Source organism: Chiloscyllium plagiosum, unplaced genomic scaffold (genome assembly GCF_037043375.1).
Source record: "Chiloscyllium plagiosum isolate Xiang-an unplaced genomic scaffold, Cpla_swu_hap1 HiC_scaffold_28, whole genome shotgun sequence".
Taxonomy (NCBI): Eukaryota; Metazoa; Chordata; class Chondrichthyes; order Orectolobiformes; family Hemiscylliidae; genus Chiloscyllium; species Chiloscyllium plagiosum.
This window is the reverse complement of record NW_028270166.1, coordinates 30749667-30777369: the sequence shown is the minus strand read 5'-3', so window position 1 is coordinate 30777369 and position 27703 is coordinate 30749667. Positions and strand designations below refer to the sequence as shown.

The following is a 27703-nucleotide window of genomic DNA, read 5'->3' as shown; positions in this document are numbered from 1 at the left end:
CACAAAACCTTTTTTTAATAGTTGCATTCTCAGGTTAACTGTAACAATTGGTGATAGCTAGACAATATGTTGAAGGTGTTGGCCCCCTGTGTTCTCTGTCTGTGCATTGATGTTTAGATTGATTCTAATCTAAAAAGTCAGATAACAGAGTTTTACATGAATTCATGCAGTTTTTTGAGCTAAGTACAATGTAACTCTGCAAGTACAAACTCACCCCCCAAAATATTTGTGTGCATGTGGGTCTTTGTGTCTGTCTGTCTGTGTGTCTGTCTGGGTCGGGGGTTGTGAGTGTGAGAGAGAGTGAATATGTGTGTGTAGTGAGTGGAGAGTATCTTAAGTCTGTGAGGGGGTGCATGTGTGAGTATGGGAGTGTGTGTGTCTGAGTCTGAGGTGGGGGGTTGTGAGATTCTGTGACAGAGAGTGTATATGTGTGTGTGCATGAGTGTAGAGTGGTCGAAGTCTCTGAGAGGATGCCTGTGTGAATGTGGGAGTGTGTGTGTCTGTAAGGATGTGTGTGAGTGTCTGTGTATATGTGTGTCCGTGTGTATGTGTGTGTATAGGAGTGCCTGTGTGTGTGTCTGTGTGTGTGTATAGTGCAATGGTGGTCACCTGTAGTGTGACATGAACCCAATGTCCCGGTTGAGGCCCTCCCTATGGGTATAAAACTTAGCTATCAGCCTCTGCTCAGCCACTTTTCTCTGCTGCCTGATCCGAAGTCCACCTTGGAGGATGGTCACCCTAAGGTCTGAGGTCGAATGTCCTGGACCGCTGAAGTGTTCCCCAACTGGGAGGGAACACTCCTGTCTGTTGATTGTTGTACGGTGCCCATTCATCCGTTGCCATAGTCTTTGCTCGGTTTCCCCAATGTACCATGCCTCTGGGCATCCTTGCCTGCAACATATAAGATAAAGAACGTTGGCTGAGTCACATGAGTACCTGCCACGTACATGGTGGGAGGTGTCCCCACATGTAATGGTGGTATCCACATCCACACTCTGACACGTCTTGCAGCAGCTACCGTGACAGGGTTGTATGGAATTGTCCTGAAAGCTGGGCAGCTTGCTATGAACAATGATCTGTTTGAGGTTTGGCAGTTGTTTAAAGGCAAGTAGTGGAGGTGTGGGGAAGGTCTTGGTGAGGTGCTCATCCTCATTGATAATGTGTTGCAGGTCACAAAGAACAGAGCGTAGTGTTTCAGCTCCTGGGAAATACTGGACAACGAAGGGTACCCTGTCAGTTGCAGCCCGTGTCTGTCTCCTGAGGAGGTCATTCTGGTTCCTTGCTGTGGCACGTTGGAACTGGCGGTCGATGAGTTGAGCATCATATTCCGTTCTTGTGAGGGCATCCCTGAGTACTTCCAGGTGCCCGTCATGTTCCTCCTCATCTGAACAGATCCGGTGTACACGTAGGGCTTGTCCACAGGGAATGGCTGTTTTAATATGTTTTGAGTGGAAGCTGAAGAAGTGTAACATCGTGAGGTTATCTGTGGGTTTGCGGTAGAGTGTGGTGCTGAGGTGTCCATCCTTGATGAAGATGCATGTGTCCAAGAATGAGACAGATAGTCGAGAGTAGTCCATGGTGAGTTTGATGGTGGGGTGAAACTTGTTGATGTCACTGTGTAGTTTTATCAGTGACTCCTCGCCATGGGTCCAGAGGAAGAAAATGTCGTCAATGTACCTGGTGTACAATGTTGGTTGGAGATCCTGCATAGAGAAGTCTTGTTTGAACCTGTGCATAAAAATGTTGGCATCTTGGGATGCAAATTTGGTCCCCATGGGTGTTCCATGTGTCTGGATGAAGAACTGGTTGTCAAAGGTGAAGACGTTGTGATCGAGGATAAAGCGGATTAGTTGTAGGATGGTGTTTGGAGACTGGCAGTTGTTGGTATTGAGTACTGAGGCTGTTGCCGCGATGCCATCATTGTGGGGGATGCTGGTGTAGAGTGTGACAAGGAATGTTCCCGGGCTCGACTGGTCAGTGGGTGCTGGGTTTCTGTAAGAAATCTGTAGTGTCGCGACAGAAGCTGGGGATCCCCTGTACAATAGGTTTCAAGATGCCTTCAACATAGCTGGAGAGATTCTCACACAGGGTCCCATTGCCCGACATGATGGGACGTCCCGGTGTGTTGGCTTTGTGTACCTTTGGAAGGCAGTAGAAGTCGCCTGCATGAGAAGTACGTGGGATGAGGGCACGCAGGGAACTCTGAAGGACTGGATCCAAAGTCCTGATCAATGTGTTTAATTCACAGGCGTGTTCTTTGGTCGGATCAGCTGGTAGTTGCCGGTAGTGTTCCTGGTTGTTCAGTTGTCGGTACACTTCCTTGCAGTAATCTGTTCTATTCTGAATGACAATCATTCCTCCTTTATCTGCTGCTTTGATGACAATGTTATGATTGGTTTTGAGAGCATGGATGGCATTGCATTGTGAACGGGTGATGTTTTGGGTACGGCTGACGAATCTGGCATTTATTTCCTGACGGTTTGAGCATACATGTCAAGCCCAGGGCAGCGGCCCTCCGGTGGGGTCCAAGTTGACACCCTCTTTGGTTGCTCCTCCACAGATCCCTGTGATGACTGTTCCAGTTCATTAGTGAGCTCATTGGAATCACTGCTGGCACCTTGAAAGAATTCCTGCAGTCTCATTCGTCATAATTTTGTAAACCTCCATAAGGTCACCCCTCAGCCTCTGACACTCCAGGGAAAACAGTACCAGCCTGTTCAGCATCTCCCCATAGCTCAGATCCTCCAACCCTGGCAACATCCTTGTAAATCTTTTCTGAACCCTTTCAGGTTGCACAACATCTTTCCGATAGGAAGGAGACCAGAATTGCACACAATATTCCAAAAGTGGCCTGTACAGCCGCAGCATCACCTCCCAACTCCTGTACTCAATACTCTGACCAATAAAGGAAAGCATACCGAATGCCACCTTCACTATCCTATCTATCTGCGACTCCACTTTCAAGGAACTATGAACCTGCACTCCAAGGTCTCTTTGTTCAGTAACACTCCCTGGGAACTTGCCATTAACTGTATATGTCCTGCTAAGATTTGCTTTCCCAAAATGCAGCACCTCGCATTTATCTGAATTAAACTCCATCTGCCACTTCTCTGCCCATCGGCCCATCTGGTCCAGATCCTGTTGTAATCTGAGATAACCCTCTTCGCGTCTACTACACCTCCAATTTTGGTGTCATCTGCAAACTTACTAACTGTACCTCTTATGCTCCACATCCAAATCATTTATGTAAATGACAAAAAGTAGAGGGCCCAGCACCGATCCTTGTGGCACTCCACTGGTCACAGGCCTCCAGTCTGAAAAACAACCCTCCACCACCACCCTCTGTCTTCTACCTTTGAGCCAGTTCTGCATCCAACTGGCTAATTCAATATATTCCATGAGATCTAATCTTGCTAATCAGTCTACCATGGGGAACCTTGGCGAACACCTTGCTGAAGTCCATATAGATCACATCTACTTCTCTGCCCTCATCAATCCTCTTTGTTACTTCCTCAAAAAACTCAATCACATTTGTGAGACATGACTTCCCACACACAAAGCCACGTCAGTCCTTGCCTTTTCAAATACATGTCCATCCAGTCCTCAAGATTCCCTCCAACAACTTGCCCACCACCGACATCAGGCTCACTGGTCTGTGGTTCCCTGGCTTGTCCTTACCACCTTTCTTAAACAGTGGCACCACGTTAGCCAACCTCCAGTCTTGTGGCACCTCACCTGTGACTATCGATGATACAAATATCTCAGCAAGAGGCCCAGCAATCACTTCTCTAGCTTCCCACAGAGTTACAGGGTACACCTGATCAGGTCCTGGGGATTTATCCACCTTTATGCATTTCAAGACATCCAGCACTTCCTCCTCTGTAATATGGACATTTTTCAAGATGTCACCATCTATTTCCCTACAGTCTATATCTTCCATGTCCTTTTCCACAGTAAATACTGATGCAAAATGCTCATTTAGTGTCTCCCCCATTTTCTGTGGCTCCACACAAAGGGTGCCTTGCTGATCTTTGAGGGGCCCTATTCTCTCCCTAGTTACCCTTTTGTCCTTAATATATTTGTAAAAACACTTTGGATTCTCCTTAATTCTATTTGCCAAAGCTATCTCATGTCCCCTTTTTTTGCCCTCCTGATTTCCCTCTTAAGTATACTCCTACTGCCTTTATACTCCTCTAAGGATTCACTTGACCTGTCTTGTCTATACCTGACATGTGCTTCCTTCTTTTTCTCAACCAAACCCTCAATTTCTTTAGTCATCCAGCATACCCTACACCTACCAGCCTTTCCTTTCACCCTAACAGGAATATAATTTCTCTGGATTCTCGTTATCTCATTTCTGCAGGCTTCCCATTTTCCAGCCGTCCCTTTACCTGCAAACTCAGGATCATGCTTGTGAATTGAGTTGAGGGGTTCTGTAAAGCATTTTCTCACTCTGTGTTTGGATGCCCAGTGTAGAGTAGACCATACCATTACCACATCAGTGAACTCTAATCTGCAATCTTCAGTATAGGAGCTTTTACGACTGGTGGACACTGTGCTGACTGGACACTGTGATCAACACCATAACAGCATATTGATCTGATTGGTAAATTTCTGAATTAGTTTATTGTTCCTGCACCTTTAAATAGGGAAGGAGGAGGCCCTTCCAATGATCTGATTACAGTTAACAGCAACTGCTTCATCCTAAACAAATACAAAGTGTTGGAGAAACTCCACAGGTCTGACAGTATTCGTGAAGAGAAAGCAGAGTTAACATTTTGAGTCTCGAAGCTACTGCCAGATTTGCTGAGTTTCACCAGAATTCAGTGCGTTTTTACTGCAACTGCTGCAGTTTTCACAATCTCACCACTCTCCCTGGGTGAAGTCTTTCACCAAATTCCCTATGGGATTTATCGGTCATTACTTTGTACTAATATCCCCTGATTTTGAACTCCCCACAATTGGAAGCTGCTTCCCTGTCTCTGTCCTATCAAATACTAATATAATCTTTAAGACCTCAGTCAGGTTACCTCTTCCCCTGCTGTGAATCTCTACTGGTCTCTGTCAGCAAACCTGACTGCTGTTTGTTTACACAATGTTGCATGTTGACACCACCACCTCCCTGTTGGTGCTGACATTGTTTTACTGCCCATCCCCCACTCTGTACCCTCCTGCTTCAATTCATTTTACCTCCAGCGACCTGCTGCTTTTAAACAATGGGACACAAAACTATTCACTTCTCTGAAACCACATTCCTGTCTCATGACTGCTGCTGGAGGAACAACATGTCATCTTCCACATAGTTACTTCATTGCAGTCCCCAGGACTCATAGAGTCATAGAGTCACAGAGTCATAGAGATGTACAGCACAGAAATGGACCCTTCAGTCCAACTCATTCATATCGACCAGATATCCCAACCCAATCTCGTCTCACGTACGAGCACCCGGCCCATATCCCTCCAAACCCTTCCTATTCATATACCCATGCAGATGCCTTTTAAATGTTGCAATTGTACCAGCCTCTACCACTTCCTCTGGCAGCTCATTCCATATACGTACCACCTTCTGTGTGAAAAAGTTGCCCCTTAGGTCTCTTTTATATCTTTCCCCTCTCACCCCAAACTTATGCCCTCTAGTTCTGTACTCCCCCAATCCAGGGAAAAGATTTTGTCTATTTATCAATTATTGCCTCTCATGATTGTATAAACCTTTATAAGGTCACCCCTCAGCCTCTGATACTCCAGGGAAAACAGCCCAAGCCTGTTCAGCCTCTCCCTATAGCTCAAATCCTCCAACCCCTGGCAACATCCTTGTAAATCTTTTCTGAAACCTTTCAAGTTTCATAACATCCTTCTAATAGGAAGGAGACCAGAATTGCACGCAATATTCCAACAGTGGCCTAACCAATGTCCTATACAGCCACAACATGACTTCCCAACTCCTGTACTCAATACTCTGACCAATAAAGGAAAGCATACCAAATGCCTTTTTCACTATCCTATCTACCTGCGACTGATTCCATGTTCAAGGAGCTATGAACCTGCACTCCAAGGTCTCTTTGTTCAGCAACACTCCTTAGGACTTTACCAATAAGTGTATAAGCTGAAAATGTGTTGCTGGAAAAGCGCAGCAGGTCAGGCAGCATCCAAGGAGCAGGAGAATCGACGTTTCAGGCATGAGCCCTTCCTGAAGAAGGGCTCATGCCCAAAACATCGATTCTCCTGCTTCTTGGATGCTGCCTGACCTGCTGCGCTTTTCCAGCAACACATTTTCAGCTCTGATCTCCAGCATCTGCAGTCCTCACTTTCTTCTCCAATAAGTGTATAAGTCTTGCTAAGATTTGCTCACATCCAAATCATTTATATAAATGATGAAAAGTAGTGGACCCAGCACTGATCCATGTGGCACTCCACTGGTCACAGGCCTCCAGTCTGAAAGACAACCCTCCACTTTTGAGCCAGTTCTGTATCCAAATGGTTAGTTCTCCTTGTATTCCATGAGATCTAACCTTGCTAACCGGTCTCCCATGGGGAACCTTGTCAAACACCTTACTGAAATCCATATAGATCACATCCCTCATTAATCTGCCCTCATTAATCCTCTTTGTTATTTCATAAAAAAACTCAATCAAGTTTGTGAGACATGATTTCCCACACACAAAGCCATGCTGACTATCCCTAATCAGTCCTTTGCCTTTCCAAATACATGTACATCCTGTCCCTCAGGATTCCCTCCAACAACTTGCCCACCAACAACGTCAGGCTCACTGGTCTATAGTTCCCTGTCTTGTCCTTACCACCCTTCTTAAACACTGGCACCACGTGAGTCAACCTCCAGTCTTGCGGCACCTCACCTGTGACTATCGATGATACAAATATCTCAGCAAGGGGCCCAGCAATCACTTTCCTAGCTTCCCACAGAGTTCCAGGGTACATCTGATCAGGTCCTGGGAATTTATCCACTTTTATGCATTTCAAGAGGTCCAGCACCTCCTCCTCTGTAATATGGGCATTTTTCACAATGTCACCATCTATTTCCCTACATTCTATATCTTCTAACACTGATGCAAAATACTCTTAAGTCATAGAAATGTACAGCACGGAAACACACCATTAAGTCTAACTCCTTCATGCCGACATGATATCCTAACCTAATCTTGTCCCATTTGCCACCATGTGGTCCATATCCCTCTAAATCCTTCCAAATCACATTCCCATTCAAATGCCTTTTAAATGTAATTGTGCCAGCTTCCACCATTTCCTCTGGCAGCTCAATCCAAACAAGCACTAGCCTCTGTGTGAAAAAGTTGCCCTTCTCGGTCCTTTTTATATCTTTCCCCTCGCACCCTAAACCTATGCCCTCTAGTTTTGGACTCCCCCACCCCAGGAAAAAGACTTTGTCTATTTACCCTATCCATGCCCCTCATGATTTAAAAACCTCTATAAGATCACCCTTTAGTTTCTGACACTCTAGGGAAAACAGCCCCAGGCTATTCAGTTCAAACCCTCCAAACTTGACAACATCCTTGTAAATCTTTTCTGAACCATCTCAAGTTTCACAACATCCTTCATTGAGGGAGACCAGAATTACACACAATATTCCAGAAGTGGCCTAACCAATGTCATGTACAGCCACAACATGACCTCCCAACTCTTATATTCAATGCTCTGACCAATAAAGGCACGCATACCAAATACCTTATTTACTAATTCTTCCCAGTTCTGAGGAAAGGTCACCAGACCTGAAATGTTAACTCTGATTTATCTTCATGGATGTTGCCTGACCTGCTGAACTTTTCCAGCAACTTCTGATTTTGTGTATTCTTCACTATCCTATCTACGTGCAACTCCACTTTCAAGGAGCTATGAACTTGCACTCCAAGATCTCTTTGTTCAGCAACACTCCCGAGGACCTTACCATTAAGTGTATAAGTCCCACTCAGATTTGCTTTCCCAAAATGCAGCACCTCGCATTTATCCGAATTAAGCTCCATCTGCCACTCCTCAGACCATTGGCCCATCTGATCGAGATCCCGTTGTAATCTGAGGTAACCTTCTTCGCTGTCCACTACATCTCCAATTTTGGTGTCATCTGCAAACTTACTAACCATAGCTCCTATGTTCATATCCAAATCATTTATATAAATGATGAAAATTAGTGAACTCAGCAGTGATTCATGTGGCACACTGCTGGTCACAGGTCTCCAGTCTGAAAAGCAACCCTCCACCACCACCAACTGTGCCAGTTCTGTATCCAATTGGCTAATTCTCATTGAGTTTAATCATTTCTGAACATGAACACTTTCCTCCATGTTTGGTACTCAGCTTCGTATTCCCTGCTCCTGTAATGTATGGGTTGGCCCCAGCACAGCCAATCCATTTGCAATTTGGACCCTATCAGATAAGCTATTATCCTATTGAATGATGGAGCAGGCTCAATGGACCGAATGGCCTTTGCCATTCCTTATGTATATGTTCTCAGGTTTTGTGACAGTGTAGAAGAATGGAAAACCCACAGAATCATCACTTTGAACTTCCTTTCAGTATCACCCTCTTAGCTGGAGATCAGTAATAGAATAGGACAGGGCTTGGTGGGGTTAGCATAAGGGGCATGAGATAGAAGGAGCGTGCTGAGTGTGGAACACATGTGTAAAGTTGAAGAGCAGTGAATCAGGAATGACAACTACGTTTCATGGAGCAGGAATGGGATAATGGGGAAAAGTGAACAGCTGAGTGAGTGACATTCCTATTCAATGTTCACGGAGATTAAAAAGGCCACACATCTTGGATTTGGTTCTGGGTAACGAACCAGGCCAGGTGTTAGAATTAGAGGTAGGTGAGCACTTTGGGGACAGTGACCACAATTCGGTGACTTTTACTCTAGTGATGGAGAAGGATAAGTGTGCACTGCAGGGCAAGAGTTATAGCTGGGGGCAGGGAAATTATGATGCGGTGAGGCATGACTTGGGATGCATGGCTTGGAAAAGTAGGCTTCAAGGCAAGGGTGTAATTGATATGTGGAGCTTGTTCAAGGAGCAACTATTGAGTGTCCTTGATAAGTATGTACCTGTCAGGCAGGGAGGAAAGGGTCTTGTGAGGGAGCCGTGGTTTAATAAGGAATTGGAATCCCTTATTAAATGGAAGAGGGCGGCCTATGTAAAGATGAGGCGTGAAGGTTCAATTGGGGTGATTGAGAGTTATAAGGTAGCCAGGAAGGACCTGAAGAGAGAGCTAAGAGCAGCAAGGAGGGGACATGAAAGGTCCTTAGTTGGTAGGATTAGGGAAAACCCTAAGACTTTCTATAGGTATGTCAGGAATAAAAGAATGACTAGGGTAGGAATAGGTCCAGTCAAGGATAGTAGTGGGAAGTTGCGTGTGGAGGCTGAAGAGATTGGAGAGACACTGAATGAATACTTTTCATCAGTATTCACTCAGGAACGGGACATTGTTGCCGATGTGAATACTGAGTCACAATTAAGTAGAATGAATGGCTTTGAGGTATGTAGGGAAGAGGTGTTGGAAATTCTGGAAAGGGTGAAAATAGATAAGTCCCCTGGGCCTGATGGCATTTATCCTAGGATTCTCTGGGAAGCAAGGGAGGAGATTGCAGAGCCATTGGCCTTGATTTTTATGTCCTCGTTGTCTACAGGAGTAGTGCCAGAAGACTGGAGGCTAGCAAATGTGGTTCCCTTGTTCAAGAAGGGGAGTAGGGATAACCCTAGCAACTATAGGCCGGTGAGTCTCACTTCTGTTGTGGGCAAAGTCTTAGAGAGAATTGTAAGTGATAGGATTTATGAACATCTGGATAGGAATAATGTGATCAAGGATAGTCAGCATGGTTTTGTGAAGGGCAGGTCGTGCCTCACAAACCTTATTGAATTCTTTGAGAAGGTGACTAAGGAGGTGGACGAGGGGAAAGCGGTAGATGTGGTGTATATGGATTTTAGTAAGGCGTTTGATAAGTTTCCCCATGGTAGGCTACTTCAAAAAATACGGAGGTATGGCATTGATGGTGAGTTGCAGGTTTGGATTAGGAATTGGCTGGCTGGAAGAAGACAGAGGGCAGTAGTTGATGGTAAAGGTTCATCTTGGAGTGCCGTTACTAGCGGTGTTCCGCAAGGATCTGTTTTGGGACCATTGCTGTTTGTCATTTCTATAAATGACCTGGAGGAGGGGCTAGAAGGTTGGGTGAGCAAGTTTGCGGATGATACGAAAGTCGGAGGAGTTGTTGACAGTGAGGAAGGATGTGACAGGTTCCAGCGGGATATAGATAAGCTGCAGAACTGGGCAGAAAGGTGGCAAATGGAGTTCAATGTAGCTAAGTGTGAGGTGATTCACTTTGGTAAGAGTAACAAAAAGATGGGGTACTGGGCTAATGGTCGGATACTTGGTAGTGTGGATGAGCAGAGGGATCTTGGTGTCCATGTACACAGATCTTTGAAAGTTGCCACCCAGGTAAATAGTGTGGTGAAGAAGGCATATGGCGTACTGGCTTTTATTGGTAGAGGAATTGAGTTCCGGAGTCCTGAGATCACGTTGCAGTTGTATAAGACTCTGGTGCGGCAGCATCTGGAGTATTGTGCGCAGTTTTGGTCGCCATACTATAGGAAGGATGTGGAGGCACTGGAACGGGTGCAGAGGAGGTTTACCAGGATGTTGCCTGGTATGGTAGAAAGATCGTATGAGGAAAGGCTGAGGCACTTGGGGTTGTTTTCATTGGAGAAAAGAAGGTTTAGGGGTGACTTGATAGAGGTGTACAAGATGATTAGGGGTTTAGATAGGGTTGACTGTGAGAACCTTTTTCCACGTATGGAGTCAGCTATTACGAGGGGGCATAGCTTTAAATTAAGGGGTGGTAGGTATAGGACAGATGTTAGGGGTAGGTTCTTTACTCAGCAAGTCGTGAGTTCATGGAATGCCCTGCCAGTAGCAGTGGTGGACTCTCCCTCTTTATGGGCATTTAGGCGGGCATTGGATAGGCATATGGAGGATAGTGGGCTAGTGTAGGTTAGGTGGGCTTGGATCGGCGCAACATCAAGGGCCAAAGGGCCTGTACTGCGCTGTATTCTTCTATGTTCTATGTTCTATCCATAAACAGGGTCAGAGCAGTCAATAATTGAGGCCCACATTCCAGACAGACTCACTTTTTAGTCCAACTTTGTGATGACCTTGGTTGACTTCAACCAGGTATGAAGTAAAACTGGTGCAATTGGCCTCAGTACCATATCAGCTTGGGGAGAATGATCCTAGGGCCCCAGCTCAATAACAGAGCTGCAAAGTGGATGCATATGGATTTGAGAACAGGACAGGATTTTGCTGCAGTACCTCCTCAGTTCCTCACTGCAGTCCCACACATGAAAATGGTGTCTGGAGTACCTGCAGCCTGATCCCCAACAACAGTCAGCAAAATCTGAGAGGAACCTGGACAGGAGTGGGAAGGAGGAAAATACCTTCTTATCCACTTACAGGGTACAACTGTATGTTGGTGTTATCCCCAGTCTCACAGCACAGGAGTGTTTTCATTTGTTCACATTGAATAATGGAACAGATTTGATGGGTTGAATTGTCTATTTCTACTTCTACATCTTACAATATGTGGGTGATGCTGTCCAGACCAACATTTATTTACCAATCCCTAATTGTCCAGGGGGAAGATAAGAGTCAACCAGATTGCTATGGGCCTATAGTCATGTGTAGGCCAGACCAGGTAGGGATGGCAGATTAAAGGATAATAATGAATGAGGAGTTCTACAAAGATTCACAATGCTTAAATGGTCAACATTAGGTCAGCTTTTCATTCCAGACCATTTGTTGAATGTCATATTGCTGTTCCCTGTGTCCCAAGGAATCCCTTCCTATTGGTGTACCGCTCAGTCTTAAGGTACAGGTGTGTGTTGGTGTACCGCTCAGTGTCAAGTTACAGGTGTGTGTTGGTGTACCCATGTCCCAAGATACAGCTGTGTGTTCATGTATCCCTCAGTCCCAAAGTACAGGTATTGATTTGTGTACCCCTCAGTCTCAAGGTACAGGTGTGTGTTAGTGTACTGTGTCCCAAGGTACAGGTATTGGTTTATGTACCTCTCAGTCTCAAGGTACATGTATGTGTTGGTGTACCCCACAGTCTCCAGGTACAGATGTGTGTTGGTGTACCTCAGTGTTCCAAAATCGAAGGGCAGTTATGTACGTTCTAACCAGATTAGAAGTGTGAACGCTTGTTTCTCTCTCTCTCTCTCTGTGCACGTATGAGGCCAGAGCTCCTGAATGCCCGAAGCATTTCTGTAGTGTGTTCCACGTGTATGTCTGTACTGCCGGGTACAGGTAAATGTCAGTGTTTTCCCAGTCCCAGCTGTATCCGTTAGATAATGATTGGGAATTGCATGTCTCCTCCCCCCGTTAGTGGGCGGTTGGGAGTTACAGAGTTCGCACTAGGTGGCAGCTCGAGTTTAGCTCAGTATTGTCCAGGCTGTTTTCCTACCTGCAGTCCCGTTTGCAGCCTTCTGATTTTATTCCGCCCTCTCGATTGTAGAAAGCAGTCCGTGTCCTGAAGTTACATCAGCGGCAGGTCAGTAAGAAATTTCATCTCACCAGTTCAGACCGTAACCTGTTTGTTTTGGTGACTTGGGAAACAGTTGGAGCCGGGGAGAGTTCGCCTGAGATGGGGAGGGTGTGTGTGAAAAGAGAGGAACAAAAAAATCGAAAAAAGGTTAAATCGAGGTACAGAGGGAAATGATCGACACGAGTGAGGAGAGAACAGCAGAGAGAGTGGGGAAAATAGAATGAGCAAGCAAGGAAGGAGTTTCAGGTGGGAAATAGTTTTGTTTAGTTCTTTCTAACTTTTATGTGCGTTGTGAATATTTTCCCCCTTGTATTTATTTAGTTTTAATACCAAGGTGAGTATCATTTTCAGTACTGTACCTAAAGTTCTGGGGAATTAACCCTCTGCTCAACCCTGAGTTTGAATTGTATATTTAAAATGCCCCTTTTGGAAGCATTGGGGTTTCCTACCTGGTGAACTAACAGACAAACTATGTCTGATTCCCTTTCAACCTTGTAGCTTGCACTCCCACTTTATAGAACATCCGCGCTGTTCCTAATATTAAAGTGAAATGGTTAGATACAAGAGTTGCTTTTTTTTCCTGCAGAGGCAGCATGCTCTGAGGCAGCATTGGTGTGCCCTGGAGTCCCAAGGTACGGGTGTGTTGATGTAGCCATCAATCGAAGGGCAGTTACGTATGTTATGAGGTACATTCTAACCAGAATACAAAGGTGAACACATTTCTCTCTCTGCCGGTATGAGGCCAGAGCTCTTGAAAGCTGACTGGTTGGTTGAGGAGCAAAAGGCACTTTGCTATCACTCAGTTAAGAAGGTTGTATACATGTCTCTGACTTATTCTCCTTTTCAAATACACACATCTAGAAATAAGGTGTTTCCTATTTTTTTTTAAATCCATGATAGAGGTGTCAAGAAAAAGGATCCAATTTCAGGGAAGGGGGGTAGCTTTGACCCTGGGGAAGGGGAAACTGGCCAAAGTTGCTTGCATAAAGCCCCAACTGAAGACTTTGAGGAGTAAGCCTAATCACGGATAGTGCCCTTTGGCACTCCAGGGATATCAGTTGTCCTAGTTGAGTCCTTCTGAATTGTGGGTAGGCCCTATCTCATGATGAAGAGATACTGGCTCACAATGATGGTCTGACAGAAGATTGATGTTGAAGGCTGGTCATGTAGCTGTTTTCTACTGAACCTGTTTAGAGATGTTATGTGCTGTGGCACAGTGGCTAACACTGCTGCCTCACAGTGCCAGGGACCTGGGTATGATCCCACCCTCTGGTAACTGTCTGTGTGGGGTTTGCACATTCTGGTGTCTGCGAGGGCTTCCTCCCACAGTCCAAAGATTGCAGGTTAGGTGGATTGGCCATGAGAAATGCAGGGGTATGGGGATGGGTTGGTGTGGAGTAGATGGGCCTGAATGGCTTGCTTCCACACTGTGTCTGGATTCTATGATACACTCTGGAGCATGTGAGATTTGAACCTGAGTTGTAAATTTGCCATTTCATGTTGAACTTGGGCTCCCCTGTGATATTGCTCTATTGGGTGAACCAAATTGTCAGGGGCTTTGTGTGAAAACCTGTGTTGCTCATAACATAGGAGGGCACCTATCCCTTTAAAACTGTTCCATTGCTAAATTCGATAGAGGCTGCTCTATACCTTAATTCTATTGACCATTTGCTATGATTTTAATAATTCACAGTAACCTACCTCTTTCTTTTTCCAAAGCAGCACCTGAATACAAATATAGCTCTATTGTAGTGCCCCTCTCCTTGCCTCAACAGCTTTGAGGGAAAAATGATTTTTTTCCACAACCTTTGTTTGAGGTCTATCTGCCATTCCTAAATCACCTAGCTCTAGAACTGAAAAGTGTGGCACTGGAAAAGCACAGCAGGTCAGGCAGCATCTGGGAGGCAGGAGAATTGACATTTTAGACATGTTCTCCTTCCTGAAGGAGGGATTGTGAGTGCTGCAGATGCTGGAGATCATTCCTGATGAAGGGCTTATGCCTGAAACGTTGATTCTGGATGCTGCCTGACCTGCGCTTTTCCAGCACCACACTTTTCGACTCTGATCTCCAGCATCTGCAGTCCTCGCTTTCTCCTAGGTCTAGAACTGCCCACTAAGAGGTTTTTTTCTTGCTAGGCTTATCAACTCTAACTCCATTAACCCCTCTAATCACTGGCACTTAATTAGGTCACCCCTTCCCTTTCAATGTTCAGGGAATGGTCTGTGCAATTTGTGGAATTAACCCTTTTTAGATGTCTGTGTGCTGAGTGACAGCTTAAGCCTGATGTCTGATCTGCTTGTTAGATTTAATCATTTTGTAAGAGTGATTATTTACATTGACATTAGCTCAACTGATAGACTGCTGGACAATGGAAGCAAATTCAATCCCTGAGTCTTGGTACTGTGTCTCTGACTGGTTTGACCAAAATATGCTCATGATTAGATCAGACAAGCTGGTAGATGCAAGAAACCAGTTCAGGTAGCCAAGTCACTCCTGATCCCTGCAGGGCTAATGCCCCAATGCTTATCCCACATGAACAATCATTGGAAAGTGAACTCAGTCTCTAGTGGGCTGTTTGTTATTCTGAAAACTTTCAATTATTCTGAACCACTCTAAATTTGGGTCAAAGCAGTCAATGTTGTGTTTGAGAGAGAGAATTCCACAATAGGCAGACAATTTAAGGGTCAAAGAATTTAAGATCATGGCACGTAATTCTTTTCTTCAATGTCAAGGTCCTTGTTAACTAAAAACAACTTCTGGATGAGACATTCCATTGTTTTAATTAAACACTGCACTGCTGAATGGATATTTGGCATCCTGATAATGAAATCTTTGTGCTGTCTTTTCAACACGCTCAAATGCAAGAAGCTTTTCCAGAATACATTGCCTACCTAGGGTGTGTTGTGTTTTACATGTTAACGTGCTGAAGGTTTGGATTGTGCACTAGTGTGTGCTGCTTGGTATGAGGCTACCCTTCATCAGTTCCCGATAGCTTAGTAGCATCCAGGGGTGGTAGAGATGAGATGCTACACACAGTCTCCAGAGTTGAGTCTGACCCACTATGAGGGGAGCTCTCAGCAGTTAGAAATTAAAAATTAAAACAAAACTGTCTGCCTGTTCCAGTTATCCAGATGATTAAAGATTTCAAGTGCTCAGTTCTGATGTAGCTACATTTATTCCTCCAATAGCAGATTAGTGGACTGCTAATCTCATAAATTGAATTTCTGCTGTAAGTAAGCAGCTCTTGCCATACTTTTACAAAATCCTCAAAGAATCTCTGAGGAACAGGCAATTTGAGATGTGGTAAGTCACTATATAAATGCAGAGTTTTTGTGACACAAGTCATTGTCAATGCATAGCACAGAAATGTTGCCAGTTGTTATTAAACAGGTTTTGTCATTATTTTTAAACCATGGTCACAGATCACTCCTTGTTTTACTTGGGGAATGGAGAGGAATTTGATCAAGTCTGCAGACGTTAGAGACAAGTCCGTCAGGGAACCACTTCACAAGCACAGAATCAGCTTGTAGGTATTGCATCTTTTAATGGGGTGAGCTGTTATTCAGTAATTCATGGTGTGCTCCTGCTCCAAGGGCACCAGCAAAATAGTAATGGTGCCTCATTTAATGTTGAAGACATCCAGCATTTAACATTGAGGAAAGGAGACCTATCCAGATTGTCTGCCCCAATGCACTTGAGTTTGTGTCAAGTGGCAAGGAAGATTGAATCTGTATTCAAACTGTGTGCTGTCTTTTATATAATTGTGGATGGGAAATACCATTAAATTTGTTTGTTCATTCAGTGTTTCCTGCACTCAGTACCTAGATAAGGCTGTGCAGGAGAAAATCTTTCCTTGCCAGGGAAGAGCTTGGGAAGTGGACTTTGCTGGAAGATTTAATTTTGGCAGAATTATCAGCAATTGAGGAGGGGGAGGAGAAATGAAGGCTAGCAGGCTTCTATTGGACCAATCCAGTCAACCCTTGAGTAATACTGATGTTAGATGAAGTCTAAAAGGAGTGATATTGAACTTCCTGTTAATACTTGTCTCCAAACTTGCATTTAAATCAATGCAAATCTGGAGGTGCACTTCATTTGGCTGAATTATTATATCCCATTTTGCACAAAATCTTTGTACAATCTAACCTCCATTTTAGTGCTTTGAATGGTCTAGAAAAACTAAGTGTGGAGAAGGTGGGAACATTTTTACAGTGGATACAGTTTGAAGGCTAATGGATCACCAAGTTGCTTCCCTGTAGACCCTTGTCTGTTAATGGATAGTTGGAGCAAGATTAGATTAGATTACATTACAGTGTGGAAACAGGCCCTTCGGCCCAACAAGTCCACACCGACCCGCCAAAGCGCAACCCACCCATACCCCTACATTTACCTCTTACCTAACACTACGGGCAATTTAGCATGGCCAATTCACCTGACCTGCACATCTTTGGACTGTGGGAGGAAACCGGAGCACCCGGAGGAAACCCACGCAGACACTGGGAGAACGTGCAAACTCCACACAGTCAGTCGCCTGAGGCGGAAATTGAACCCGGGTCTCAGGCGCTGTGAGGCAGCAGTGCTAACCACCGTGCCACCCACATACAGCGGGGATCGAAACAGCATTTTCACAAGCTGAGTCGTTGGAGTTGATCAACAGAAATGGCAACGGTGAGATTCGAACCCACGCCCCTGTCGAGACTGGAGCCTTAATCCAGCGCCTTAGACCGCTCGGCCACACTCCCAGCCTTTAAACTTCCAAGTTTAAAGGTTGATCAATAGCCAGTTGCAAAGCATGGGTGGCAGGGTGTAGAGAATCAGGATCTAGCAAAAGGTGGAGCCCCTATGCCATTGAAGGTCTCTCAAACCTAATTCACAGCACCCTATGATGTGGTGAGCAAGGAGCACCATTCACTTAGTCCTATTACAGCAAAATTCCTTCTGTGGAATAAGCAGCTGCTTTGCTGTGAAGTTGAGTAGAAGGCTGCAGTAGGGTCATGCCCTGGATTAACATCCCAATCTAGCAATGCCCCACCAGGCTCTCACCCTCTGAACGACACTATACCCAGGCCACTCTATGGGATGTCATGACCACTGTCTCCAATTATCACAGTTGGACTTTAATGTTCCCTCTTGTTATGCTGCTTTTTCTTGTCTCTTTCCCCATTTTCCACACCCTCAGCCCAGTCCGCTCCTCCATCCTGTAGCCTCAGGTGCTATCCATGTGGAATACTCCAGGAGTTAGCTCTGAGTCAGTGCAATTAAATCCTCTTGCAACAAAGATAACTAGTTTCTATTCAGCAGATGGGGAATCATAAGAGAAAAGGAAATGAAATTCCTAAAATGATTCAAGACTTCCTTGAGTTTGCAAGCCAATAAGGAGAGATGATGCATCTAGCTTAACGAGTCAAAGTTTAAGGAGTTGAATGTGGTTGGAGCAACTAATTATATGGTGAAGTTTAAAATCCCAATAGGAAAGACTTAATTTTTTTTTGCAAGGTCAATGCAATAACTGAAGGAGCAGGGGAAATTGGCACTCAGACCCTAGACTATTGGAATGTGAGACTACTTGTAGAGTCATTAATGAAGGGGGTATTGCATCAATGTAAAGGAATGAGACAATAGGGTGAATACAGTGCAGTTCATTACAATGCTGTCTGGCATGAGGAAATGCAAAAGACAGACTTGGAAATATTAGGAAGAACATTAGTGTCTTTGAAGGCGTTTGGAATTATGAAGGGATGGAGTAGAGTACATAGAGGAACAGAATGCTTCCAATTGTTGAAGGGCCTAGAATGAGGGGATAGATAAAAGGTTAAATCTAAGCAAACTAAGGTGGAGAATAGGAAAAAGATTTTCCTGCTGTGGATTACGTTAGCACAGCTGGTTGAAGCAGAGATTATGTAAATTATTTAAGTTCTAATGAGTTACCAGACTCAATTTACTCTGCTTTCTTCTCGCAGATGCTGACAAACTTAAGTTTGCCAGCAATTTGTTTTTGTTTCAGATCTCCAGGAGTATAGGAGTTGGGAGGTCATGTTGTGGCTGTACAGGGAGAAAGTGAGGACTGCAGATGCTGGAGACCAGAGTTGAAAAGTGTGGTGCTGGAAAAGCGCAGCAGCCAGGCAGCATCCGAGGAGCAGGAGAATCGATGTTTCGGGCATAAGCCGCCGCCTTCCTGAAGAAGGGCTTATGCCCGAAACATCGATTCTCCTGCTCCTCGGATGCTGCCTGGCCTGCTGTGCTTTTCCAGCACCACACGTTTCAACTGTGGCTGTACAGGGCATTGGTTAGGCCACTTCAGGAATACTATGTTCAGTTCTGGTCTCCCTGCTATAGGAAAAATCTAAGTCTTTTCTGCACCCTTTCAAGTTTCACAACAGGGAATTTGCTGGGCTTGAAGGATTTGAGCTCGAGGGAGAGACTGAATAGGCTGGGGTTACTTTTGCTGGAGCTTGGGAGGCTGGGTTGGGGGAGGGGGGGTTGGGGTGTCCTCAGGTTTATAAAATCTTGAGTATGGATAGGGTGAATAGCCAAGGTCGCCTTCCCAGAGTAGGGGAGGGTATAGGTTTTAAGATGAGGGAAAAAGATTTTAAAAGGATCTGAAGGGGGACTTTTTACAGAGGGTGGTGCATGGATGGAATGACCTGCCAGGAGAAGTAGTGGAGGCAGATACAATTACAGCATTTGGATGGATATATGAATAGGAAAGATTTAGAGGGATATGGGCCAAATGCTGGAAAATGGGATTAGATCTGTTTAGGATATCTGGTCGGTACAGACGAGTTGGACCAAATGGTCTGTTTCTGTGCAGTGTAACTCTTGACTCTATCTGCAGTTTTGTCTGTAATGAGAATAAGCGAATATGGTCACAGGTTGGAAGTAAACCCTGAGGAATGTTGTACTGTTTGTGTGGAGGTGAAGTAAAAATGGTTTGGCTGAATGAGCACCACCTGTGTAATTCTATTGAATGATGTTTGAGAAAAGTGTAAGGGACAAATACCATTTAGATGACACATTTTGTAAATAGGGGAAGTCTGTATCCATCAACTAGGAAGTAACTGAAATGCTGTGAAAATCTGTCTTTTCTCTCTGGTTGCCTGTAAATTTGTAAGTTTGTTCTTACTGTTCACTTGAGTAATGTAAATATCATCTAAACAGCAAAGCACTTAGAATTACACAATCAAGCAGAGCTTCAGGAAAGGGAACTTGTACCTGAAAAATGTATTAGAATTCCTTTGAGGAAATAACAGGCGGGACAATGGAACATATTTACAAACAACATTCAATAGTGTAGCACACATTGGGCTTCTTAATAAGAGCCCATTGTATTGGAGGTTGCACATTAGCATGGATGGAGGATTGGCTAATCCTAATAAGACAGTTAGGATAAGAAAAGCATTCTAGAGAGATGATTTGGAGATGCCGGTGTTGGACTGGGGTGTACAAAGTTAAAAATCTCAGGTTAATAACACCAGGTTATAGTCCAACAGGTTTAATTGGAAGCACACTAGCTTTCGGAGCGACGCTCCTTCATCAGGTGATAGTCACCTGATGAAGGAGCGATCACCTGATGGAGCGTCGCTCCGAAAGCGAGTGTGCTTCGAATTAAGCCTGTTGGACTATAACCTGGTGTTGTGAGATTTTTAACATTCTAGAGAGAGGTTGCAAGATTGATCCTGGACATGGAGGGGTTTTCTTATGATGTGGGGTTGAACAAATGGGCCTGTACTGTAATAGAGGAGATTCTTTGAAACACGGTTATTTGGGGGCTTGACAGTAGATACGGAACGTCGATTTTGCCTGTCCTCGGATGCTGCCTGAATTGCTGTGCTCTTCCAGCACCACTGATCCAGAATCTGGTTTCCAGCATCTGCAGTCATTGTTTTTACCTAGTAGATACGGAACAGTTGTTTTCCTCCTGTGGGGAAACTATCTAGAAGCCAGAGGGTAAAATGCTCAAGTGAGGGGTCACCCATTTCAGAATGAGTTGAGGAAGAATTTCTTTCAGAGTTTAATAAAATCTGTGGAATTCTTGACAGAGTTGTTCAGGCTGGGTTATGTGTATTCATGGCTGCAATAGACCAGATATTCAATAAGGGAATCTTGGGTTATGGGAATAAGGCAGGAAAGTAGAATCGAGAATAATCCGATCAGCCATGATCTTGTTAAAGGTACTGAATGACCTCCTTCTGTTCCTGTATTTTATAGCCTTGAGATGTGGAGGATTAGAAGGAGTCATTAATAACAATTCATCAGTAATCCTGGTACCTGTGGAAAGCTGAGTAATTGTAGAGCAGGCCAAATGTCCTTTCCTGGAGATTCCCTGCTGTCTAGTCCCCAGTGTTGTCTTCTGTCAGCATGTGCTATTACTAATCTTCACAAAGTGTATGCAAACTCTTCAAATTGAAAATAGAGGGCATTAATAGTCTAAATGCTAAACCAATACCAAAATCCACAAAAGGAGACTTGACTTCTTGATGATTTTTAGAATTTTAAAAACTGAATTCAAAATGTCAAGCAGGAATGGTGTATTAGTCATTCAAATTGCAACACTGGCTGTACTTGCACCAAAAACATGGTTGCACGACATGTCTGAGTTTGTTTGTACCTTTGCCTCTTGCTTCAAGAGTATGTTAGTTGAAGTCCTGTGTTTCCATTGGTTCAGTGAATACTTGCCTTTCTTAAGGGCATTAGTTGGGTTGTTTGCACAATATTCAGTTCTACATGCAGCTTAAGACTGCTGTCCACTAACATTGGCTGTGCCCTGATTTTCACAGAAGTTTATAGGGAATGTATACACGTTGTTCATGGGCAATGGTTGAAACTTTATTGCTGGAACAGCACAGCAGGTCAGGCAGCATCCAGGGAACAGGAGATTCGACGTTTTGGGCAGCTTTGATCTCCAGCATCTGCAGACCTCACTTTCTCCTCGATGATGGGCAATGGCCATTGTGAGCAAGTGTAGTGATCTGCCTCCTACTGCAATGATTTGAGGAAGTTCATTGTTATGGCAATTTGGTATCAACAAGGAGTGCTGCCATTGCAGGATTATCATTATCTTAAAATCTGGGGGGAGAAAAACCGAATAAGCACACAAGGAAGGTTGAAACTTCAGTTTGGTGGAAGTGAACAAGTTTTAACTTTTGTTAAACTAAATTAAAAGTAAAATGTCCCCAGGTGCTTCACAGGACTGATTTTATACAATTGAGTGTTTTCTGACCAGAGGTGGGGCAGGTGACCAAAATTTAGTCAGATGCAATTTCAGAAGCACCACGAAGGGGAGGAAAGGCCCAAATGGTTCACTTAATCCACACAAATCCCCTTATTCTCTACCTGAACTCTGATCATCTTCACATCCTTCTATTCACTTGACTTTTATTCATGTAGTGTCCTTTCACTGCTATCTTACTGAAGTATTGGGCATTGGGGGGGGGGGGGGCTTTGGAGGAGGAAGAGGTGTGCAGATGCAATTTAGAGTCGTAGTCATAGAGATGTACAGCATGGAAACAGAAACTTCAGTCCAACCCATCCATGCCAACCAGATATCCCAATCCAATCTAGTCCCACCTGCCAGCATCCAGCCCATGTCCCTCCAAATCCTTCCTATTCCTACACCCATCCAAATGCCTCTTAAATGTTGCAATTGTACCAGCCTCCTCCACTTCGTCTGGCAGCTCATTCCATACCCGTACCACCCTCTGTGTGAAAACGTTGCCCTGGAGGTGCCTTTTATATCTTCCTCTCTCACCCTAAACCTATGCCCTCTAGTTCTGGACACCCCCAGCCCCCCCCCCCTCCCCCCCCCCCCCCCCCCCCCCAAGGAAAAAGCTTTGCCTATTTACCCTCATAATTTGTAAACCTCTAAGGTCACCCCTCAGCCTCCGACACTCCAGGGAAAACCGCCCCAGCCTGTTCAGCCTCTCCCTATAGCTCAAATACTCCAACCCTAGCAATATCCTTGTAAATCTTTTCTGAACCCTTTCAGGTTTCACAACATCTTTCCAATAGGAAGGAGACCAGAATTGCATGCAATATTCCAACAGTGGCCTAACCAATGTCCTGTACAGCCGCAACATGACCTCCCAACTCCTGTACTCAGTACTCTGACCAATAAAGGAAAGCATACCAAACACCACCTTCACTATCCTATCTACTTGCGACTACACGTTCAAGTAGCTATGAACCTGAACTCCAAGTTCAGCAACACTCCTAGGACCTTACCATTAAGTGTATAAGTCCTGCTAAGATTTGCTTTCCCAAAATGCAGCACCTCTCATTTATCTGAATTAAACTCCATCTGCCACTTAGCCCATCTGGTCAAGATCCTGTTTTAATCTGAGGTAACCCTCTTCACTGTCCACTACACCTCCCATTTTGGTGTCATCTGCAAACTTACTAACTGAACCTCTTATGCTCGCATCCAAATAATTTATGTAAATGACAAAAAGTAGAGGGCCCAGCACCGATCCTTGTGGCACTCCACTGGTCACAGGCCTCCAGTCTGAAAAACAACCCTCCACCACCATCCGCTGTCTTCTACCTTTGAGCCAGTTCTGTATCCAAATGGCTAGTTCTCCCTGTATTCCATGAGATCTAACCTTGCTAATCAGTCTCCCATGGGGAACCTTGTCGAATGCCTTACTGAGGTCCACATAGATCACATCTACTGCTCTGCCCTCATCAATCTTCTTTGTTACTACTTCAAAAAAAACTCAATCAAGTTTGTGAGACGTGACTTCCCATGCACAAAGCCGTGCTGACTATCCCTAATCAGTCCTTGCCTTTTCAAATACATGTGCATCCTGTCCCTCTGGATTCCCTCCAACAACTTGCCCACCACCGAGATCAAGCTCACTGGTCTATAGTTTGATAAATGAGAGATGTTGGACTTTGGTGAGGCAAGGACCTATACACTTTAATTATCAAGTCCTGGGGAGTGTTGCAGTACAGAGACCTTGGGGTGTAGGTTCATAGTTCCTTGAAAATGAAGTCACAGGTGGATAGGTTAGTGAAGGTGTCTGGTATGCTTGACCTTTATTGGTCAGAGAATAGAGTATAGAAGTTGGGATATCGTGTTAACAGCTGTATAGGACATTGGTAAGGCCACTTTTGGAATACTATGTTCAATTCGGGTCTCACTGTTATAGGAAGCATGCTGTGAAACCTGAAAGGGTTCAGAAAAGATTAACAAGGATGCTGCTGGGATTGGAGGTTTGAGCTATAGGAAGTGGCTGAGTTGGCTGGGGCTGTTTTTCCTTGGAGTGTCAGAGCTGAGAGGTGACCTGAAAAAGGTTGATAAAATCGTGAGGGGCATGGATCGGGTGAATAGCTCATTCCCTAGGCTAGGGAAGTCCAGAAGTAGAGGGCATAGGTTTAGGTTGGGGGTAAACAATTTAAGAAGGACCTAAGGGGCAACTTTTTCATGCAGAGGATGTGGTGAAGACTACTATTACATTTAAAAGCCATATGGATGGGGATATGAATAGGAAGGGTTTACAGGGATATGGACCAAATGCTGGCAAATGGGACTAGATCAGTTTAGGATATCTGGTTGGTATGGATGTGTTGGACTGAAGGGTCTGTTTCTGTGCTGAATAACTCTGACAGTGGTTCTAAGGAAAGATCACTCAACCTGAAACTTAGCTCTGATTCCTCTCCACAAATATTGCCAGACATTTAGTGAGCAAAATTAGGGCGCATGGTATTGGGGGCAAAGTACTAACTTGGATTGAAAGTTGGTTGGCTGACAGGAAATAAAGTAGTGATAAATGGCTCCATTTCAGAATGGCAGGCAGTGACCAGTGGGGCACCGCAGGGATCAGTGCTGGGACTGCAGCTTTTACAATCTATATTAATGATATAGAAGATGGTATTAGTAATAACATTAGCAAATTTGCTGATGATACTAAGCTGGGTGGCAGGGTGAAATGTGAGGAGGATAGGAGATTACAGGGTGACCTGGACAGGTTAGGTGAGTGGTCAGATCCTTGGCAGATGCAGTTTAATGTGGATAAATGTATGGTTATCCACTTTGGCAAGAACAGGAAGGCAGATTACTCTAGAGTTTTGTTTACTGTTCAGTGCTTCAAATGTTAAGTGGTGTGCAAGCAGAGGGTTAAACTGCAGAGGAGCTTCAGGAAGGCAGAGCTGCATCCAATTGTCATTTTTGTTTTCATTTTATCCTTTTTTATTTCCCTGTGGTTATAACCACTCATCCCCACTCAGCCTTCCTTTTTCCAGTTTAAAAATCTCACAACACCAGGATGTAGTCCAACAGGTTTGCACTAATACTTCCAAATAAACCTGTTGGACTAAACCTGGTGTTGAGATTTTTAACTGCTCCAGTCCAACACCAGCACCTCCAAATCATTCCCTTTTTCCAGGTAATCACTGGGTGTGACCATTGCTTGCTCAATGCCTGATCCAGTAAGTTAGAAACAAATGAGTACATCTGATACTTCCTGGTGAGTTGGTAGCTTTGCATGAATAATCATTATTGTTTGTTTTTAGCATGAGAATGGCAGCCTTAGATACTTATGTACAACAGTGTTTAAAAGGAGGTAGCATTGAGATTTAAGTAAACAGTGTGAACAATGCATGTTGTTCAAAAGTAACAATCAATTAAGATGCAAGACCTTTCTAAATCATTCAGCTTTTACTAAAGCTGCATGAATTGAATTTCAATTGCATTCTGCTCTTCAGCCCCTCCTACCCAATTGTAGTTGGATCCTATAATCGTGTTGGAAGTTACCTTAGCGAGAGCCAAGTCCCACAAGTTTGAAAAGAGGTTGAGAGAGAAGGCAGTAAATCATCAAACAATGGTTCAGGGACACAGTTTGGAGATTCCAGCTGGAAGCTGAAAGAAAAGCCTCTGGAGAACTTGCCAATCTTTTTCAGTTGTTCCCAGAACCTCTTGTGCAGAAGTTGGTGTGAGTGTCCAAATGTCAAGACTGAGGATTAAAGGAAGAGGAAGTACATAATGTCAGAGTTTTCAGATAGGAGAAGTTGAGATGGTCCTCAGTGTGGCAGGTTCCAGCGTTTCATTTTAAATTGTTTCAGTCTCTGTTCTGTCTTCCAGGTTGTTTCATTATTTGACAACTTTCATGTGCAATAAAACAGGTAGTTCCCCATTTCACCGAGAATGAGGCAGAAAAATGGGGCTTGTCACAAAAAGAACTTGCCTTTATAGCACCTTTCATAAGCTTTAGATAGATCAAACTCTTTGGAAGTGGGCAAAAGTGAGGACTGCAGATGCTGGAAACTGGAGTTTGGTGATGGGGTGGAGTCATGGTCGAGGGGGCGGTAGGAGGAGGTGTCTTTGTGTTGGCGTTTTGGCTTCAGCGGTGTAGAGGTCAGTGCGCCAGACTACCACCGCCCCCTTTATCTGCTGGTTTGATGGTGATGTCGGGATTGGAGCAGAGGGAATGGTGGGTTGCGCATTGAGGGTGAGGTGTTGGAGTGGAGGGGAGGGGGGTAGACAGTTTGAGGCGGTTAATTTCTCGGCAGTTGGAAATGAAACTCCAATCCTGACCTCACCATCAGGCCAGCAGATAAAGGGGGTGCAGTGGTAGTCTGGTGCATTGACCTCTACACCGCTGAAGCCAGATGCCAACTCGAGGACATCTCCTCCTACCGCTCCTTTGACAATGACCCCACCCCCATCACCAAACCATCATCTCCCAGACCATACAGAAGCTCATCACCTCAGGAGATCTCCCACCCACAGCTTCCAACCTCATAGTCCGGGAACCCCGCACTGCCCAGTTCTACCTCCTTCCCAAGATCCACAAGCCTGACCACCCTGGCCGACCCATTGTCTCAGCATGCTTCTGCCCCACCGAACTCCCCTCCACCTACCTCGACACTGTCCTATTCCCCATATATGTTCGAGACACCACCCATGCCCTCCACCTCCTCCAAGACTTCAGTTTCCCTGGCCCAATGCCTCATCTTCACCATGGACATCCCAATCCCTCTACACCTCCATCTGCCAAGACCAGGGCCTCCAAGCCCTTCGTTTCTTTCTCTCCAGATGTCCCCAACAGTACCCTTCCACTGACACCCATTCGTTTGGCCGAACTGGTCCTCACCCTGAACAATTTCTTCTTTGAATCCTCCCACTTCCTCCAGACCAAAGAGGTAGCCATGGGCACCCGTATGGGCCCCAGCTATGCCTGTCTTTGTCTGCTACATAGAACAGTCCATCTTCCATAGTCACACCGGTACCACTCCCCACCTCTTCCTCTGCTATATTGAAGACTGCATTGGCGCCACCTTGTGCTCCCGCGAGGAGGTTGAGCAGTTCATCGACTTCACCAACATATTCCACCCCGACCTTTAAATTCATCTGGACCATTTCTGACACCTCCTTCCTCTTCCTGGACCCCTCCATCTCCATTAAAGTCTCTGACTTGACACTGATATTTTTTCACAAACCCACTGACTCCCACAGCTACCTGGATTATACCTCTTCCCACCCTACCTCCTGCAAAAATGCCATCCTGTATTCCCAATTCCTCCGCCTCTGTGGTATCTGTTCCCAGGAGGACCAGTTCCACCACACAACACACCAGATGGCCTCCTCCTTTAGAGATCGCAATTTCCCTTCCCACATGGTTGAAGATGCACTCCAATGCATCTCATCCACATCCTGCACCTCAGACCCCACCCCTCCAACTGTAACAAGGACAGAACCCCCTTGATCTCCAGCATCTGCAGTCCTCACTTTCCCCTACCTGCCAATCTCCCTTCCCACCTATCTGTTCTACCATCCTCTCTGACCTATCACCTCCATCCCCACCCCCTGACTAATGCACCTAACCTCCACCTCCCTGAACAACAGGGGCAATTTAGCATGGCCAATCCATCTAACCTGCATATCTTTGGATTGTGGGAGGAAACCAGAGCACCTGGAGGAAACCCACACAGACATGAGGGGATCTTACAAACTCCACACAGACAGTTGTCTGAGGCTGGGATCGATTCTGGGTCCATGGTGCTGTGAGGCAGCAGTGCTAACCACTGAGCCACCATACTATCCAATGTAGTGCCCTTGTGAGAATGCTACTGAGACAATGCATTACTTCCTGTGACACAATATCACATGATCTTGCTCTCCACCTGAGTAAAATGAAATCTCTGTAAAAGTC

General features: G+C 45.0%; 1 protein-coding gene across 7 annotated transcripts in view; it reads left to right on the top strand.

The window, feature by feature from the left end:
• The first annotated feature begins 12471 nt into the window (after window positions 1-12471).
• LOC122565553 (ceramide synthase 2-like) overlaps window positions 12472-27703 on the top strand; it is a 68869-nt gene continuing 53637 nt past the window's right edge. Inside the window, exons 1-2 of one of the 7 annotated variants that reach the window (XM_087976237.1) lie at window positions 12505-12562; window positions 13143-13188. Coding sequence is in view for 5 of the 7 variants with exons in the window: in XM_087976238.1 (XP_087832364.1) it covers window positions 16004-16083 (80 nt within the window). In the remaining 2 variants the exon portion in view is untranslated. The other 6 variants (XM_087976238.1, XM_087976232.1, XM_087976236.1 and 3 more) reach the window with 6 other exon arrangements.